This window comes from Lineus longissimus, chromosome 16 (assembly GCF_910592395.1).
Source record: "Lineus longissimus chromosome 16, tnLinLong1.2, whole genome shotgun sequence".
Classification (NCBI taxonomy): domain Eukaryota; kingdom Metazoa; phylum Nemertea; class Pilidiophora; order Heteronemertea; family Lineidae; genus Lineus; species Lineus longissimus.
Window position 1 is genome coordinate 8,509,157 of NC_088323.1, and position 21,195 is coordinate 8,530,351.

Sequence of the window (21,195 nt, forward strand, 5' to 3'; positions counted from 1 at the left end):
GGGGGAAACTCGGGTGGCAACTTATTAATTATAGACCGATATCAGTTTAAAACAATGCATCGTGCATGGATACGAAAGGCAAAGCGAATACGTCTGACAACCTGCTTAATTGTTGCTGCAATACGACTCCTTTGATTTTGTTGTTGTGGACCTTTCTTAATTGTCATTGCTATTCTATGCCATTTATGCCATTCTACGCTACGATATACCTTACGTTATGTTGTATGTTACGTTATGCTATGTTATGTAATGTTATGTTGTTATGTTGTTACGTTTTGTAATGTAATGTAATGTTATGTGGTTATGTTGTTATGTTATGTAATGTTGTCATGTCGTGTCGTGTCATGATTAATTTTATGATATGTTTGTGATGTAAAGCGCCCCTATCAAAATAATTACTTCCGTTCAATGAGTAAAGGCGCTTTAACACAATTTATCGAAATGCTCGAATTTAATATTTTGTAGCAGATTTAGACATCATGTCCATCAGTTTTGTTTGACAAGGTAAAAAAAGATTTTGTAGTTTTCGGAGATTCGAAAATTTGACCTTCATTTTGGGTCATCGCTTGAGAGGGAGACGAGCTTAGCATCAGTTTGCTATCGAGTCATGATTTGACTTCATAATAATTACGTTTATAGATGATTAGTACTTCTCAGAAACATTGACGACGTTAGTGGCATTCTGAAAAAAACGTCATACAATTTCATTACCCTCTATGTACCAAACCCATTACCTGTCAGTGTATTATTGAACGACGGTGACTTCTGCTTCCTGTTTATTCGCCACTCTGCTTTCACAGTGATGTTGGTATTGATCTACAACACTTTTCAAATCATTGACGCATTATGTAAATATTGCCCGCCATGGACGGTAATGCCGCCCCACCGGGATGCAATGTCTATGCTATGGCAACGCACCAGCAGCGTTCGGCGTGTCTTCGTCTTGTCATGACGTCCTTTCTGTTTGAATATTTCCTCCGACAGTTTCTTTGGCCCAATGCCTATGAGGCGCCATGTCGGAATTAACTTATTTGACGAAATTATTTGAAATAAGCAAATTATATCGAAATAAATGAGTGAACGAAGTCAAGATTATTTCCAAACCATATAAATTTGTTTATTTCAATTGTATTTAAACCATTTACTGTTCCTATCGATATTGTTTCAAACAATGAATTTGCTCTCTTTTGATTATATTCATCCAATAAAACAACGTAACTTTATTGTTTTCAAATAATACATTTTCTGAATATCCGTGGTTTCAAATAATCAAACTGTCTCGAAATGATGGTTTGTTAAATAATCAAAATTAAAAAAGTCATGGCTTCTCAAACCAGGAAATTGTCCATGCCATTGGATGATAAACAATCACGCACAAAAACATTATTTCCAAACCATCACTTTAACAAACTGATCGTTTCAAATCATGAAAGTATGCACGAAATTATTTGTATACAATCTAATTATACTCATCTAATGTTGATTATTTGCATCCCTGCAACGTTTTTTCAAACCATGAAAACGCGAACTCTGATTGTTTCCATCCAATCACTTCCAAAAGTCATTGTTTCCATCCAAGCAAAACTACGTTCATGGTATGCGCACATGGTTTGCGCAGTAGACAGGTTTGAATTCGAACTTAATAAAATGGTTAAAATACAATTGGAATAGCAAATTTATGGTTTGGAAATAATCTTGAATTCGTTCACTCATTTATTTCGATATAATTTGCTTATTTCAAATAATTTCGTCAAATAATTTAATTCCCACATGGCGCCTCATAAATGCCGAGGCAGAAGTTCTTCATAAGCAGCAGAGAGGCGGTGAAGCTATGAATCTCCTACAACAGTGACCCTGCCGGGAGACATGGCGAAATGTCGACCGGCCGGAGCGGGCAACATTGCGAATATATACCACACGATCACGTGGCGTGTCTCAGCCAATCACATTCACGGAATCTCATTTGAGGTATGAGATATCCCGATTCTAGCTCAGCCATTTTCAACAGGGTCTATCAAAATAGTATAAAATTCACTATCACCACATACTGCAAACTGAGATGCAGACCTGCCTAAAAACAAACAGCATTTAAAATTCTTAGTTACAGGATGGGTGGCTTTTTACTTCTCATTGGGTTTATTCTTCTCCAGTTCCATTGGCAAACTATACTAGTCTTCTTAAAAATTTTGACAATTTTTAGATATTGTTTTTCCTCTGAGGTATAAGAAAAAAACGATTTCCGTTAATCATCGCCCTCAGAGCAGAGGGTCAGGTCGATCACGTACTTGTATCAAAAACCAGTCAGCTTGCGGTTGTACAAGAAATTAGTTCAGTTTGAGATCAATGCGTGGTATCACAATACCAGTTAATGAATGGTATTTTCTATTTGAAACATATACTTAACTCTTCTCAAAATAACCCGTCGTGGTCAAAGAGCTTATTCGCGGGTTAAAAGCCCACCACACCCTAATCATCACACATTGAAAAGTGGCTCTAACATAGAAAATAACCCATTTCTCAGTATTTATTGCATCATAGTCTTTCAAATAAAGAGTCCGGCAACTAGGGAACGTATGGCTTCAACATCAAAGCCGCCGCCCGTTTCGAAAGGCGCGCGTTTGGAGAGAGCTCTCTCAGGTAACGTGCATGGTACACCCAAGCCAATTCCGCCGCACAACTGGATTTTGAACAATTATTCGATCCGCTGAGCATGGCCGTTACAAGCAACCCGTTTTAAAGCAAGCGGCTGCTTCAAAGTCACAGATCTTTATAAAATTATTAAAATATAACGTCAAAGATGAAAGTGATATGTTTCGCATTTGGCTTTTCGACAGTTTTGAAGAGAAGCGATGGCACCGGTTTAGAAATAATTTTCGAAAAGCGTTTTTCTACTCCACTTCATCATATATTTTTGTGGTTAGCGGTTAAGTATGTTGTCGGTGCTTAATGGACCATCTAATGGTATCACATAGTTCCCTTTGTTGTCATCTAATGGGATATTCATATATCTTATTCATTTTGACCGAATACAACATTTAGTTTTATAACGGTTTTAATTTCGCCTTCGTGGTAAAAAGCAAAAAAAATGCAAAACGTACAGTTTTTTGTGGTTAGATGTTCACATGTTTAGAAATCCCATTGCAGGAGTATAAAACATTTTCTAATTTAATGTTACTGCTATTAAATGGGATATTTGATAGTTTTGTGATTGTGAAGCCCTGTTTCCGATTTATTTAGACTAGAAAACGGTTCGTTTTCCCATCAATAAGCTGTTTTAGCACGCAATTGAGTGGTGTGAGGTATACCGTTCCAATATTGTTGAACACGCAATGTGGCTTAAACGTTACACACATTTACGATATGTACATCAAGTTTTGAGTCACTTCATAAGCAACAAGTTACGGTATATGTTGGCATGATTACAACCTAATCATGGATTTTTTTATTACAAATTGCAAACAGATAAGAGTGCATCCCGTGCAGCCTAATCATGGTTTGATTATTGTTATATTTGGCAATTAGCAACTAATCAACACATCTGCCTAAATTATTAGATCGTTCTTCTCAATATGATTTTTAGTGTACATGACTGTATGTATTTGTAGGTCTGATTTGGAACCATTTTGAAGTAGTAAATACCGTTATTTATGGATACTTCGGAATGATAGCGTTATAAGTGCGAGAGCCAATCAGATGTGAGCAATAATTTTGGGTCATATATATAAATGCCTGGTATGACACCAATAATATATATCACTTAACAATTACCATAAGAATGAATCAAAGTTAACACTATAAAAATTATCGCACGGTTACGTGGTACTGATTCGTTCCGATATTAGCGTTTTATGACCCGAACCCACTTCCAAGAGAGCGGGTTTAGGCGGTTTGCGACTAATTGCAGACGACTTTCCTCATATAGCTTCGAGGCCTGGGGAGTTTCTGATATCTGGTCCTGGTTGTTATAAGAGGTGGAATATTTGTTATCAGGAACAGAGAATTCGGTGGAACGATAAAGGTACCTGACTGAAAAACCACTGTCATTGAGTCTAAACCTGGGCGGCAAATGCCCATACTTTCTGCAAATAATGTTGAAAATTCAATTACCGGAGGCTTGACTTGTAATCCTGGTAACCATTCCAAATGAAGCTAAAAGTAAAACCAGACGTATATGTATCTGCGCGTTTTTATTCATACTTTTCCTCGTTGAAGACGGTTGTGAGATAGTTGTTAGTCCAGAGATAACGTACATCGATTCAAACACCGAGAACGTCCGTTGCACAAAAATATGTTGACTTGGTATTCCGTTTGTTGCGTTGCGCGATCGATCGAACCTGGGTTTCACAAGCACAACAAGTCCGTTCGATTAGCAACAACTCTGCCCTGTTATGGCAAAACCTAGTAAGTCATAAAATGAACAACGGTTGATAATGATGGAAAAGAGTTCGCCACTGAGATTAACATGTCATTATAATCGACTGATTATGTAACAACATGACTTACTAGGTTTTGCCTGCATATTGTTAAATAAAACGTACTGTAAATAAGCTACTGGGCGATTAGATAAAAGGCAGGTTTCGAAACCCTCACGAAATGTTATTTGAATTTAAATGGGGTGTTTTTGGATAAACAATTGAGAGGTTTTGCAGTCGACTGCAATATATAGATTTGGAAGAAAAAATAAAAATTGTATAGCAATGCTGCACAACATTTCTACCAGACCCTCGTGTTAATTTCAAACATGTCAATAAATATAATGTACAATGTATACATGTATTTACTATACATTATATAAATATAATGATAATGTATAGTAAATTTGTGAGATTAATTTTATCTACTCTTAAATTGACACATTGTCCTTTGTATTATCATTTGTATCATGAGTTAATGTACAAGAGTCACTGCAATGCACCCTTGCACAAATTGTACCTTGAGTGTACGAATAAACATGCATATATCAAGAGTCAGTTTTTATAAGATTCAGACAGTGGGTGATATATGACCGTCTCAGTTTTGCCTGAAATATTTTTCTGGTGAAAGGCCTATAGGTAGATAGAAAAATCGCGAAATTCCAGGTCCCTAAAACGAACTGTGTTTTTTTTCTACCGCCTCTGGGACGGTCCCTGTTGAGGGTCAAAATTGGACTTCCTAAAAATTACTTTTGAAGTTGAAATATCTCAATCCGCCAATTACTACCCAGATTTTTTTTGATAGATGTCATGCAGCCTATGATGGAAGGAGCTGCGGAAAATGGAAAAGTGTCCCTGGGTGTCTGGGTCACCGAGTCTGTCTAAGGCGGCAGAGTCGATGACAACATCCTCATGTAGACTGACAGATTTTTTAACTTCACCCAAACTTGACTATTTGTAACTTTTGAATGAAACTGCATCGTCATTTTAAATTGTCGTACAGTAGTTGAGGGCGCGGCGTGTTTGGGGTGCTGCAAAACGGTACTTTTTTTCTGAAAAGACACCGTGTATTTCAGGCAATCCAAAGCGGCGCCCTCAACATCCCAAGCTAGTTTATGCATGATAGGATTCCATTACCTTGCCCAATACTATGCCACTAAAAATATTGTGGGATAATGAAGGCGCGAGGGTATAGGTGGCGTCGAAGTTTCCCGATAATGACTCCGATTTGACCCGAGTTAGCTCTCCACGCCTCGACTCTTTCCACGTTGAACAATGCACTAGTATGGCGTTTCCTGGAGCTAGGATCTACCAATTGACGTCATGGTGCTGCTATCGATTTTTTCGACGGCATGCTGATGGCGCTTGACCACTCAACTGCGACGATAAATGGAAATGATGCGTGTTTTCGCAGCCACCCGGTTTAGGCCCTACGACGACGTTTATCTATTGTTTGAGTTCACCCGAACAATATACAAACGTCGTCGTAGGGCCTAACCGGGTGGTTGCGAAACCGCACGTGAACTCGGATCTCGGCGTGCACTCACGTGGCGGGAAAGGTCTTTCGACCCAAGTTTTTGTCGATTTTATCTCAGAAACTTTAACCACTCATTGAATTTGTCACTGTAACCCTTCCACTTCACTAATCCGTATTTATCACCTTTACTGGTCTTGTACCTTAACATCTTCTCGATCTTGTATTCTAGTTGGTCAGGATTAGGAACGTAACTCAATTCCTGTTCGTAGAAGTATCCTTGAATTTCCTCTTTTTGGTAATCTCCAAGCTTGTAGACGATGGGATGAGTGAAGATGATCTGTTTGATTTGGAATACTTCCTCAGTGAAGTTGGGAAGGTAGCCTTTACCGAAAATGGACTTGTACTTTGAAATTCTTACACTGTCACCTACTTTGTACTTTGGATCACCGAAGGTTTCTTTGAGGTGAAGTCCGTAAAGGTTGTACCAAACTGCTCCTTCGTTTTCCATCTTTCTGGCGTCTACAGGTCTCATACCTATTGATGAGTGAAATGAGTTGTTGAAGCCACTGACCAAGTCATCTAACATGTCAATTTACTTGTCGGTCTCCTTAATAGCAGTGAAATAATACCACCACATTGTATCCTTTAAAGTTCTGTTGAATCTTTCAATTACTGCTGCCTTCTTACTTGACAATATAGAGAACCACCTATGTTGTTTTCTGTTAAGAGTTTCTTGAAGTTTTTTTGTTGTAGAATTCAGTGCCATCATCGAATTGGATCTTTTTCTGGTTTTGCCTCTCTGAAGGTCACTTTAAATGCATCTCTGATTCTTCTCCTCTCTTACTCTACACTGCTAGAGCCCAAGCGTAACGGTTGAATAAATCTATTACTGTTAATATGTATCTGTAATCTTCGTTTTTATTCTCAAACTTCTGCATGTCAACCAGGTCGGCTTGTCATTGTTCGATGTAAGATTCCATTGTCTTTCTAGGTGAATTTCTTAACATCATGTGTGTCATCTGCTTTTCCCCTATTTATCGGTAACAGAAGGCCTATAACCAAGCTCAGTAATATGATCAACAACAACATGACTGTGGTCAACATGAGTGTGAACAGGTTTATTTTCAATCGTACTAACAGGTTTATTAATAATTGCATCATTAGTCAAACTTGGTCCTCTTGACGAAGTCATAGTCATAGTCTCCACCCTGATTGTATAACACTTCGTCCTCTCATCATTGGTGGTGATAAAGTTGTTTTATTATTAACATCTATCTTACGAAGTTTAGCATTAATGGGTGCAATCAAGATATTGTTATTGTAATTAACTATTATACCCATCTTAAGTACCATGTCAGATCCAATGATGTAATGTACTGGTGATTAACAAAATCCAGTCTTGTATGTGTAGCAGATAATGATTAATCTAGTACCTAGCAATTGAAGTTGGAATATCAGGATGTTTGATAATGTTTTACACATGTTTTCTACATGAAGCATTCTTATCAATCAATCAATCAATCAATCATTTGGGATTTAAGGTGCCTATATCCACAAAAAAAACGTGATCAAAGACACCAGAGAAACCAATCAAAAAAAAATAAGCTGCTGGCTATTTTGACAGTCTGCTGCCTAGTTAGAGAACAGGAAAGTTTTCAGCTTTCTCTTGTAGACAAGGATACTGCTGCTCGCACGAATTTCCTGTGGTAGCCCGTTCCACAGGCGCGGCGCAACACTAGCAAAAGCCCTGTCTCCAGAGGAAGCCATCCTGCTGCGTGGTTGCACCAGCAGCAGTCTGTCCGAGGAACGCAATGATCGGGACGGCTTGTACATTGTTAGAAGATCTTGCAAATAAACTGGCGCAACACCATTTATGCATTTAAATGTTAGCAACAGAACTTCAAATTTAATTCTGCTGGCTACGGGCAACCAGTGGAGGTCACGGAGAATGGGAGAAATATGATCTGATCTTGCAACTCCAGTCACCATCCTCGCTGCACAATTCTGGACCCTTTGCAATGAAGCAACACTCTGCTAAGGTAAACCAATCAGCAGTGCATTCAGCCCATCCAATTTGGATGTCACGAATGCATTTACAAGCGTAGCAGTTGCATCAGGGGTCAGAAACTTTCTGATCAGACCAATGTTGTGCAGGTGATAATAACTGGACCTGCAGATAGATCGTATATGGTGGTTCATTGAGACATGTTCGTCAAACAACGCGCCTATATTTCTAGCCAAAGAGACTGCAGCAATGTTTTGGTCACCAATCTTGACAGATGTTCATGGCCATCAAAATTTCTCCTTTGATGCTTCGAACAAATCAGAAGAAACTCTGAATTGTCGTCATTTAGCTTGAGGAAATTTTGTGCGATCCATTGGCGAACTTCCGCAATACAGGTTTCAAGTTTGCCGATTGACTGTACTGAATCGGTCTGCTCAAAACATATGTAGAGTTGAGTATCATCAGCAAAGAAATGAACCTTTATACTTTGACGTCGAATCAGATCAGCCAGTGGAGCCATATAAATGCTGAAAAGCAATGGGCCCAAGACTGATCCTTGGGGAACGCCTGTCTCTAGCTTGAAAGCTAAAGATGACTCTCCTTTAACTATAACCTTCTGTGACCTGTTTGTCAGGTAGGACCTAAACCACTCCAAAGCGGTACCATTCAGACCGATCCTGTCACGTAGACGATCAAGGAGGACCGAATGATTGACAGTATCAAATGCTGCAGATAAATCCAGCAATACCAGACCAACCATTTGCTTTTTATCTAGTGCCAAGAGGATGTCATTCATAACCCTGACCAAGGCTGTTTCGGTACTATGGTTGGCCCGGTATGCCGACTGCATGCATTCGAAAAGCTCGTTTTCGGACATGTGGTCACGTAACTGGTGGTCAACTACCCTTTTCCAAAATTTTGGAGATGAAGCTTAGGTTGGAAACAGGCCGATAGTTTTTAAGGTCCTCCCTTTGTAGACTAGGTTTCTTCAAAAGTGGCGTGACATTGGCTGATTTGAGACAATCCGGAACTGAACCAGATAAAATTGACGAGTTTACAAACTTACAGATTGCAGGAGAAATTGCTTCAGCAATCGCATCCTCTTTAAGAAGATGTGTGGGAAGAGGATCAAGTGCACAAGATTTTGTTAGCGACTTCTTGATCATCCTTCTAATTTCATCCTCAGTAACAGGTTGAAAGAAAGACAGCTTTTGTTGGCAGCTAGGTTGCTCAGCGTCAGTAACCAATGACCCCATTGAATCGCGGAGCCCTGAAAGGTAGACATTAATGCCATTGACCTTATTTTGGAAAGAATGAGCAAATCTATTGGCTAGCTGCTGCCCTTCCCCAACAGAGAAGTCAGGCAATGAGCTGACTTTCTTCCTGTTGAGCAATGAGTTCACAGTTCTGTAGAGTTTACGCTGATCACCACAATCGTCCTTAATTTTTTCAACTTGAAAGTCCCTTTTTGCCTTCTCAATCTTCCGAATAACCTGCACATGCTTTTCACGGTAGACCTCCCTATGGATTTCAAGCTTTGAGTGGCGCCACTGTCTCTCAGCCTTTCTGCGGAACATGCATGCCTCGTGCACCTCAGCATTATACCATGGTACCTTGTGCCGTATTGTAACTGCCTTAGAATGAATTGGTGCATGCTTGTCCAAGATTGCCTTCAGATCGTGGTTGTAGGTTTCCACCAAGACTGAGGCATTGTCTTGGACACATTGGTTCACTGCAGATGCTGCAACATCAAGAGCAAATGCACCAACATCTATTGACCTCAGCCTTGTTACATCCATCATCACACGATTTGGCTGTTTCACGCATTTGCCTGGGAGAGTGAAAGTCACAGGGCAATGGTCTGACATCAATGATGCACCAACCGACAGATCACCAATCACGTTCATGTCAGTAGCACGCGTGATAACCTGATCCAAGATATGACCCTTGATATGAGTTGGATCCTTCACGTGTTGGACCAGGCTATACGTTTCCAAGATATTGAGATATATTATAGCATCTCGATCACTGGGGTTGTCAACATGAAAGTTGAGGTCGCCCATGATGATCAGTGGACAGGCGATGGAAGACAGAGTCTCTAACAGATTTGCGAACTCCTCGAAAAACAATGTTGTTGTCAGTTTGTTCTTGTAATTAGGAGGGGGTCTATACACAATAGCAAGTCTTATACAGTCTGAGTTAGTCTGTAACCTGAACTGAATGATCTCGAAGGAACTGTATACACTATCAGTCGAAATCTTGGTGACATTCAGCTGATCTCTATAGACAAGACCAACACCCCCACCACGACCAAGTCGAGGTTTATGCTGAAGCTTATAACCGTAGGGCAGCATCTGACCAATGTGAACGCTGTCCTTTTGTGAATCTGAGTCAAGCCATGTTTCTGTAAGAGCAACAAGATCAATTATCTCATCATCGAGAAAGTCACACAAGGATGTTGCCTTGTTTCTCACAGATCTAATATTCAGCAAAGCAATATTTACACCTTTTTCTCCTGAGGGGGTTAAAGGCTTGTGTTTACATTTACCAGCCCCTCCACCATGCCGCCTAATTCTGGCCCTTTTGTAAATGTTCAGAGACCGGAGTACACATTCCACTGGCTTTGAAACTGACACATGCCAATTTCTGAGTGCCTTACTTTACATACATAACATGTTTTTTTGTCTCAAACCAACCATACGATGAACCATTCATCTAATTTGTTTTTGTTGTCACATGGATACGTTTTGTTTTGTAACGGAGAACAATGAATAAAATCCTTAAGCCAGAAGCTATCATCAGTAATCAGAATCGATCTTACCCATGCTATCCATAACGGTTAGGATCACGCCGTTTGACAACTGTTATTGTTCCTTAGATTGTATTGTGCTACTGTTTCAGTTCGAAACCAATTCTGTATTTCATGAGAGTAAGAGCTAATCAAGTAAATATGACCGTCGGTTCCTCATCATTATCATTTTACCCCGTGAGCGAGCGGTGACGGAGAAGTATTGGCGATAAATCCTGTGTTATCTGTCATTTGGAACTTGATCATTCCAGCAAATTCTCCGAAGAGATGTTGTTTGTCGGTTTCCCTTCAGCACAGTCCTGCAGGATGATGTTGTCCAGTCTTTTAGTACCTCTTGTGACTAACCTTACACTGCTTCTGCTTTGCAACCACCGTCAGCCAGGTAAGTGTCTTGATGTCAAATCAATCTTGACACTAGAGGCGCTGATTTCGTTCCTTACAACGCCTCTAGAATTAGTAAGTTGCACCCATCTGAAAAACAGTATCGCGGATATCGGAAAGGAAATAATTTTTCTAATTGCAATAAGGTCACCACACATGTACAGCCCGCGAAAATGATTGCTGCCCTACGCTGCGTTTATAGTTGTCCATAAAATCATCTTAAAATCCACCAGTAAGTGTCAGATCGTAATTATAATGATCTTGTTTTGTTTTTTTATTGATAAAATAGAACGTTTGACGAATTAATGTGGCACTAATTCTCCCCTGAATGAGATTTACGGTCTGAACTGGTGACACAGTATATGGCGTAGGCTTATCAAACACCTGAATCTCAAGATTGCGATATCCAAGATGGCGTCAATTGATCAATTCCTGTATCTGATTTTTATTTTATTTTGGCACTGTGCGAGTATGGATGTCAAAATACAGTACCCACTTATGGCAAGCGGAGTGTCCAGTAATTAAAAAAACCTAGATTTAATCAAAAAAAACCTGGTTTTTTACCTAATAAACTAAGTTTATTTGGAAAAAATATAGGTTTTTTAAAAACAACCTTGTTTATTAGCTAATAAACCGAGTTTCATTAATAAAACCAAGTTTCTTTACGTTCTTTCCTAATAAAGTAGGTTTTTAACAGAAACTAACATTTTATGCTAAAAAACCTGGTTTATTACCTAAAAAACTTGGTTTTTTACCACATAATCGTATAAAATATATGTTTCTGTACAGAAATGCCAGTTTATTCAATAAAACAAGGTTTATTACCAAAACAACCTAGTTTATTTAAAAAAACTAAGTTTATTACTAATAAACCTAGTTTTTTTAAATAAACCTGGTTTATTAGAAAACTTACATTTTTAAACCTCGATCCTACCTACATTGAGTTATCTGGGATGAGGTTAGGGTCTCACTAACTAGTTTACAGAGTGCAGTGCAGTGCAGCATTAGTACCACGTGGTGCCGAGGTTGCCCATCCTCGTCCCGATAACATCGCGGATTTGTGTACATGGGGCGAGGTAAAAAATACAAGTTTCTCGATAGAAAGTAGGTTTTTGCACGCCGTTTGTCCAGTTATTCAAAACAACCTACATTTTTACAATAAAACCAGGTTTTATTGCAAAAAAATAAGTTGTTTTGTATAAAACCAAGTTTTTTACGTAAAAAGGTAGGTTTATTAGCCATTTGTCCAGTTATTGTTAATAAACCAAGATTCTTTGCTATAAAACTAAGTTTATTACCACTGGATGAAACGCTTACATTTTAGGGAATAAAACCAAGTTTATTTGTTAAACTTGACATTTGTGGATAGAAACAAGGTTTATTAGGTAAAAAACTTGGTTTTATTAAAGAAATTCGGTTTATTAGCTAATAAACAAGGTTGTTTTAAAAAAAACCCTATATTTTTTCCAAATAAACTTAGTTTATTAGGTAAAAAACCAGGATTTTTTGAATAAATCTAGGTTTTTTTAATTACTGGACACTCCGCTTGCCATACCCACTTGTATAATTTGCACGGTCTAAAGCAGCCGTTAATTTTTCACGTCCGAGTATTTTAAGTTGAGGTAAATATGAAGAGTACCGCCATAAAGCCATTCATATTAGGGTGTCAAAGGACCACTCATGACATAACTTGCTGCGTAGGGAAGTATTCAGGCTAGGGAATGTGGCTACGTCTATGCTTGGGCGGTGTGACATTTCGGTTGAATGTTTGCCGAAACGCAGTTAACAATCATGGACAATTATTGTTAATGGGGAAGACCTAGGCGCTTCGGTTGTCCCCATTATTATACTCTCGAGCAAATTTATAAGAAAATGGTATACGATCATCTTTTGCGCCTCGTTAGGAGCAATTACTTAAAACGGCTGTCGTTCCCATTTAGAAGCAGTCATTGGACAGGACCAAGGACTTTTAGAAGAACCAACTTTATTGATTCAATTACTGACAACATTTATGTTTCATGGCTAAAATTTTTCTTAGGTGAGAATACTTGTATTTAGGCACTTGCTTTTGTAACTTTTTGACACTGTCACATCTAAATTTCATAAAATTGTGAAAGTGACCACGTTAAGTGTCAAAGGATTACCTCACGTGTATTAGAAGCCACAGTTACGTCGGGAAATGTCATCAAAAAAATAACAAATAATTCCATAACCGAGTAAAAACCACAGACATTCATAACAGGCCATCTTCACGATTTATTACGACTTTCATCCCCGGTGGTTAATGGTTTGGTTAGGGTTAGCTACATAACCTTCAACAAAGGAACTCGGCGACTCTATTCATTTTAACAAAAGGACCGGGCTTAGATTCCGGGGGGATATGCATTTCGTTTACACAGGTTTTAGATATTAATACGCACTACACAAGTAACGTGTCTCATGATCACCCGGGATTTGTGTTATCATAATCGGCTGTTCTTCTCGACACACTCACTCCGACTGTATGAACCATAATATGGTCTTAGAAAATTTGCGAGGCCTAGACTGCGGCAAATTATACAAGTAGGTACTGTATATCAGGTACAGATTTGTGAACTTGTTAAGACACAGCTGTCCTGGTGCCAAACGTACCAGATACAGATCTCTGACGCCGTTTGATGTGTTGAGGCTGATAAATAATCTTGAGATATCGTTTTTTTACAGTTAGCACATTGTGACCCGTCACAGCAAAACCAGGTGCATGTCGCTCTGAGCTTGGCCGGTTGAGACGAACTGTTTGTTCATTTCTCTATTGTCTGCCTTTTGTGAAATATGAGCACGTCAATTTCTTCCATTATCTCCTGGAGTCATTTAGGCTCATCTTCTGTTCGACATGCGCCTGGTTATGCTGTGACGGGTCACATTCTTGTCAGACGGAACGGTCGTTTCTTTATTTCAGCAAGACTCTCCATGATTCTGGTGTATACACATACATGTAATATCAAGTATGGACTAACCTATATTGTTAAAATGAACAATAAGCCTGGTCTGCGAAGTCGTGCTGACCAAAAGCTCGAATTCTCTCTAAAAGACGGCACCCATGGTGTTTGCGTAATATTCCCTCTTATAAGATATCGAGAAGCATCGTGAAATCTCGTAATTTCATCCTTAAATTTGAATACAATATTGATGAGTAAATATGATCTAATACGATCAAAATATGAGACTATCCCAGATTGGCCAATGATTTCAGTTCTGCAATAAAATCACAGGTGTCGCATGATTGGGAGTAAATTCTGCAGGTGACACTTTCCGATAGACGACTCCAAGCTCTCATTTTGATCGCAATTATCGTTGTTATATGGAACAGAATCGTTTTCACGGGTTGGGACCGCCAGCTATTCGTCATCGGGATGCTTCGAGCTAGCCATCCTTGACATGACTAATCCCATCCGATGTGCCTAAGTCAACCCTGAATCATCGACATTGTGCACGTAAAATATTGAATACGGCATGTTAAGACATCTTGCTGCACACATACAGATCAATTATGACGTTTAACGGTGTTAACCTACAATGCTAGGTGATCGCTGGATTGATGAGTTTTATTTATGTTCGGTGGCTTTGGCAGACATGGCGGCGCTTGCACACAGTGCAGAGTTCACTATAGTTGTCTTTAACATCGGCATCGGTCAACCAGATGGAGGCACACACGATGCTATTTCTCTATTAGCGTGTGCTCTATTGTGTATCAATTCGGACTGCTTAACAGCAGCCGTGCTACACGATGATGCACGGTTTCTCTGTCATCTGAGTGAAAAGAAGGCCACGCGTATGGAGAAGGTGGTGGCGTGTCGTCAAATGGGTTCACGGGTATACCAGAAAAAGGTACGTGTACCTTTTTGAGCAACCAAGTGACTGTGTAAAACACTATTGGTTTCTCCCAATGGTATATGTGATGGATAATTAATCGAGAGGTATTCTATTTTTCTGGTCCTCCATGTCAAAGGAGGTCCCGAATAGTAGCCCGGAGATATATCTGCACTTTCCAGACTGATGTGTGGTGGGGCTGGATCTTATAACGATAGCAGGCAAGAACTCACTATTAAGATTAAGTCGGTCCTTTTTAAGAGAAAGCGGGAAATTTTGTCTGGAATCTGTATAGTTTTGGAGGGTTCTCTCGGTTAGCATGGTTTGCGAGGTTTGATTTCTGATTTTCGGAGGTTTCATACACAAACCCGCACGGGCTCAAGTTCAAGTGGTATATATCAGACCACACCCGTTTGGTGGTATTTGTCTTGGAAACCCGTGAGACTGCGAATCGAGCGGTGAACCACACTGGCAGAAATCAAACGAGATGGTTTTGTATTTAAAAAAAAGAAGATATTTCCCCAAGTCAATTGAATCACCCCTTTTGGAATCTAGTAGTACTGCGCTTTGAATCACCACATAGTTCGCTAGAGGAGATGTCAAAACATTGCTCTGTGTAGCCTCTAACCGAATTCGGCTTCACCCGTGCATAGAATTTTGGTTTGCTGTGTGGGATATGTTTGTTTTGAAATTGGGGTAGAAGTTTGAAATGTCCTTGGATATAATGACCGGGAATAATGATTTGATTATACGCTTTATGCTCTAAGCTGTTGACGGTTGAGGCCACCATTGTACCTATCAAACAATCCGTCAGAATACAACAGGGCCGGAAACTTTTTCCGGGAGGGCACTTTCTACTTCTACACATTCAAAAGTTTAATCCCGGCAAAAAAGTTAAAGGTTAGGTTAGTTTGTGTCCTTGATTTCAACGACCACGGGCACTGGTTAAGACGCACTTGGTGAGGTCAAATCCTTTGGTTAACTCTGGATTAACACTATTAACACGAATAAGCCTGCTGTTAACCATGAGATTAGATCTCTTTGCAAAGTTTTAAGACAACCAAAGGTTTATTCAAAATAAACAGTTTTTTTATTCTAGTGTTCACTCCGAGTTAACTCGCATGGCATTGCGTTAACACTAACACATAGAGTTGCACATTTCCATAGAAAAAAATCGTACTGATCGAGCTTCTGTCTAAGGTTTCAATGTGATTATGGCATGTATGGCTTGCAGTCGATCAACCGATATGTAACTTTACTTTACGAACACGATAGCATCAGCAATTGAAGCGGTGAGAACCATGAGTCGCCTAAGCGACAATTTTTTCATAACGAGTTAAGTGCATGTAGCAACCTCTTACGGTGAACTCTATTTTTTGACAGCAGTAGTTTACTCTTTGATGGCAGCACTCCACTTTTTTCCATACAAAAATCAGATATTGAGGACCCAGAATTAACCATTTTTTCTTCCAAAATTGAAAGTCACTTAGTAAACTGGTTCTTACCGCCTCAATGTATGCCTCATACCCAGGTGACGGTTAAATTAACGGATCGAATGTCAATATTTTGTCTCTGTGTCACTATGATATTGAGATATTGTTATATTTAACTTTGATATATTTTGCGATATATCAATGTTTAGTGCAGTCTCAGCAACATAAAGATCTATTTTGTCATATTTTGATATCTAAGCACAATCATGATGTGAGATAACTGCACACCCAGGGTGACTAGAAGTCTAAATCCAACATTTATACTTACGTTGTCGAGGGATGCTCTGTCAAATATGCTATGGTCATGGATCATAGCCAAGGTAAAACAGCTCTAAAAGAGAATTTTGTTCATAGACTAGCTGATGATAGTTATAATAGCGTAACATACATATTTCGCCTTTCCAAAGACTGATAAAGGCGCTACCGTACCAAAGTGGTCGTGAAACAACTTGGTCTTAAGCCGACTTTTGAAAGTGTCAATGTGTAGATAGAGTCTCACATGCTGGGGAGACCGTTACACAGCAACAGGGCTCAGGACAATATAGGATGAGAAAGCACGATCTCCAAAACCTGTCCTAGTTTTCTTCACATAAAGTTGGACAATGTTTGAAGATCGTGGTGCTGTGGATTGTTCTTTGGTCGTTTTTATCCCATCGAAATACTTTGGTGCAGGACTGGTCCGCTTAAAACCTTGTATGCCATGAGAAACGTATTGTATGAGATCCTGAATTTTACCAGCAGCAAGTGCAATTCTTTTAGCACAGGTGTTATATGCCCAAATTTCCGCCGGCGACAAACTACCCTGGCAGCCGTATTTTGAATGCGCTGGAGTGGAACAAAACTTTACGGAAGACCGTACATAATACCATTGCGGCAATCTAGACGAAATGACCAAGGAGCTGGAAGCAGCATCTAAACATAGGTTATCGAGGACACTCTTTCTGATTAAGTAATGTTCAGCTAACTCCATCGGAGAATCAGTGACTGACTTTCCGAGTCTTAACGAGCAATGGTTCGGTAGTTGGGTTTGCCAAGAACAATGGGTCGCAGATTTTTCTCTGTCTTTAATGGTTGAGGCAGTACCAGGATAGACTGAGGTTGGTGTGATCGATGTTGTCCGAGTGGCACGGGCAGGCAAATAATGTTTGGGCAAGAAATGAACGACTCGGCTAGACATATCGGTTGCAGCTCTCAATCACTAAATGTGTTGTTCTCTGTGATTCAGCATCCATATCACTTGAAGCAAGATATCACAATTACAGGAGAGTTTCCAGTGCAAAATGCTTTAGTTTATTTCCACCAGGGACTCCAGGCAGTTGTGATGGTGGCTTCCGCAGATTTTGTTTTCTCATCGCCTCGAAATGTGTATGTCTATCGCCTGAACAAGACAATGTCTTCTTATATACTGACAGGGCATTTTACTGTGAAAGAGCTAGTCCTCATACCTGGTGAGTATGGGAATAGTGTTGTAGGAATAAGTAATACAAGAGCTAACTGGTTTGTGTCGGTAGAGATGATGACCAAAATGACCATATTTGACCTTGAAGGTAACATACGGAAACTACAAATCCCTTCTAATGAATTTAAGACGCGTTTTGTGAGTGGGCGTAAACGTTTATGGTGGTTTAGAGTAGCAATATGTGAGGAAAATGCTTTATTGGAGCTAACTTATGCGACGAAACGAAGATATGGCAGCAGCAGGAGGACGAAAGGATCCATCGTCGTCACCACACTGTCATTTCTACACTGGTTCAAGATAAAAGACTGTAGACTTTTCTTCATGCTTAAACATGTGAAGAACTTGGGGTTAGTACGGCAGCGTCGAAAGGCAAATTTCCCGTTGTACGAAAGGAGTGTTCAACTAAAAAATATCCAGTGTGATAGAGAATGCATTTATTCGATTACCTTCAGACCTTTAACAATCCGAAGCAAAACTCTCATTGATGATAAAACAAAAATGGAGGTATTCAATGACATATGGTTCAGGTATTATTATAACGAAGCCTATCTACTTGGAAACAAATACCTAATAGTTGAAGCTGACAAACGCATCAAAAGATTTCTTAGAAGATACGACGTGCATGGAAAGTTTCTAAATGTTTACGAAATCGTTCACATAGCCAATGATCTGGTCAAAACTAAAAACAAATCAATAATTAGCTTGAGTGGCCAAATGAGGTTGCTGATGTCCTTCCCAGCCAGATTTGCCACGGCATATGCTCTCTTTCAAACCAAAGATGGTGATTTCGTCGGCTGGCCAAGGGGGAAGAGGGGCCAGCGTATACCTTTAGTCGCGAAGATCTATAGTCAAAGAGTTTATTAAAAAGTACATTAGCCATGGAAAACTCTTGGAATTCGTTTATAGTAGAAATCATATCCAAATTCAAGTGGTACGGGATCAAAAGGTGAATGGACATAAGAAACAAGTAAAAGGTATGTAGTGTCTTGTCCGTGCGGCTCTATTGTTTTTAAAACAAGATCAACCTCAACAAAAAACAACAACAAAACTTAACTCGTGGCTTAGTAAGGTTACGAGTGACATTGCGCATCACTTGTTTGGTGGAAGCCGTGGTGTGCGGACTTTAGTTCGTTGTTCTCCTGTTGAGGTGTTAGTTTTAGGCCTGGTCTGTAGAGTTGGGTGTTGGTTCTTGGCTACCTTCTTGTCCAGCGGTTGTTAAGTATAGGTTATATTATATTACCGCCCTGTGAGGGTAGCCTTGCGAAGGCTTAAAAAAGCCCTGCGAGGGCCGGATTGAGCAGAACCGAGCAAGGGTGTCTGCCAACCCAAAGGGTTATAGGGGTCATGTCCAAATTTAGAGAAAAGATAGTTTACTTTCCATGTGCAGCCCCTCGCTCAGTTTAGCTCTGATTTTTAAAATAAATATACAGCCTCCTAGCTGCTATATAATTTCAACTATATATTGAGCAGCCTCAGTCTCTCAGGCACATTCGCCCGTTGGTTAAACTTAGACGAACGTTTGTTATGAAATTCGATTTCTGATGATTGAGTATTTGGAGAGTATACCTTTCCGGTTATGAGAGTATGAATAGCAACCCCTAAAAACGTGCCTTTCATGCCCAAATAACCTTTTATTAATTGACTTGAATGTAAGGCAGACGCTACATAGGAATAATTGAATCACTTTTCACTCTCAACGCGTGACCCGTTCACTCTTCATCGTCACTCTTCGCCCGTCCTGTTTGCTGGGGTGAATCATACACGTTCATTTGTCACTTTGATTTTTACGCTATGGCTTGGGACTCCTCCGAGGACAAAATATTGGCGACGTTGCTCTTAATGGACACAAATCGTAAGCGGAAGCGTAGGAAACCGAGGGCGGTGTGATGCACCAGTGGGAGGATTTTTTCCGACTTATTAACGGTTTCTCTAACTTTTTTTCTGATTTATCGGACATTTTTCCGACATTAGGGACCTTTCGCTACCCCGTTCCGCCGAGAAATCGATCGAGAACGATCGCGTTTTGCGTATGACGTCATCGATTGATGAGTAGCTTTGCCCGTTCCCGTTCTGGATTCCGTGAATGAGGCCCGTTTTTTTTTGCGTCTGTGTACAGTGGTTCAAGAAGAAAAATGACGAATTTGTGGGATTCTATTGCGGTAAGGCACCTGAAGTAGTATGTAAAGTGGATAGACTGTGTTTTAGAAGGGGAAAACAAGTTCATACTGCCCCGAATCGCCCTATTAAGCATGTTAAGCGGTCGTAAATCAGTCATTTATAGCAGCATGCGGTTTTGGCAAACAACTACGGGAGGGATTCGAAGAACTTCGACGAGGTGACGAATCTCATCCTTTTCGAACCTGAATTTGTCGTAGCTTTGTGCATCGGAGAGTCTATCTAGATCGAAACGCGGCCAGTTCGGATCAAACGTACTTTCCTTGCCTCCTAAGACTTTATTTTCGATATAAAATGCCATAAATTCATCATCTTCAATTGCGAAATTTGCAAGGCGTCTTAAGTTTGCCGCCATTTTGACGATCTCCATAGAAACCAAACTGTTTCTCGGTGACGGCCATGCGGAACGCGTTTCAGTGTTTCCGGGAACGGGATCGGGAACGAGAAACATTCTCGGTGTAGCGGTTCTCGGAACGGCGTAGCGAAAGGTCTCTATTGTCCGACTTTTCCCCGACTTTGTCCAAAAGGTCGATTTCCATAAAACCTGTGAAAAAAAATGGGTCTTTCCAAAGTAGGCCATTAAAGATCAAAGGCCTCAATGGAATGAAGTTAATGAGGTGTGATGCAAATGTTACAGAGACATCTGTAATTTAAATATTATTACTTTTCCACCATCGCTGGCCTATCTATTGTGCCACCGCAGGTCTTGTAGATATTCAGGTATACCAGTAGTCCCCTATGCTCAAGGATAGTGTAACAAAATCAACATTTAGCTCCTTCGTTTCGTCTTGGGACCTGTTTAAGTCCGCATTGTACATACAACCGCTGTGCCGTCAGTACTCGTTCTCCGTGTTTGTACTTTATGTGTACCTAGAAGATTTTTACCGGAGCAGATTTTCGTGTTTGAAGACAATTTTACACAAAACTGTGTGGTGTTAGATCATCAAACTTTGGAGAGACCTTTGTCTCCTTAGGACCAATTTACCTAGAGCTTCCTGGTAAGTTTATAAGTAACTGTGTATTTGTAATAAGTGTTTTTATGGGTGCAATTTCGGACTTTTGTAAACTTGTCCGCCATGTTTGATGACGTCATTCTCATCAATTTGTTTGGAAGCTGGACCTTTGTTTTCACGTG

The 21,195-nt window shown here is 39.9% G+C and overlaps 1 protein-coding gene across 1 annotated transcript; it reads right to left on the minus strand.

Moving 5' to 3' along the window:
• Positions 1 to 5,998: 5,998 nt before the first annotated feature.
• Positions 5,999 to 10,728, minus strand: LOC135500840 (uncharacterized). The gene is made up of 3 exons (XM_064792506.1): positions 10,716 to 10,728; positions 8,961 to 10,298; positions 5,999 to 6,270 (listed from the first exon to the last, which is right to left on the minus strand). The coding sequence occupies exons 1-3, from the start codon at positions 10,726 to 10,728 to the stop codon at positions 5,999 to 6,001; spliced, it is 1,623 nt and encodes a 540-aa protein (XP_064648576.1).
• Positions 10,729 to 21,195: the final 10,467 nt, after the last annotated feature.

Excerpts from the sequence above, each read along its gene's own strand:
- LOC135500840 (XM_064792506.1), bottom strand. Across the intron at positions 6,271-8,960 it reads AGCAATTTCTCCTGCAATCT|GCTACCTTCCCAACTTCACT; the intron begins GTAAGTTTGTAA and ends TTTTCGGTAAAG.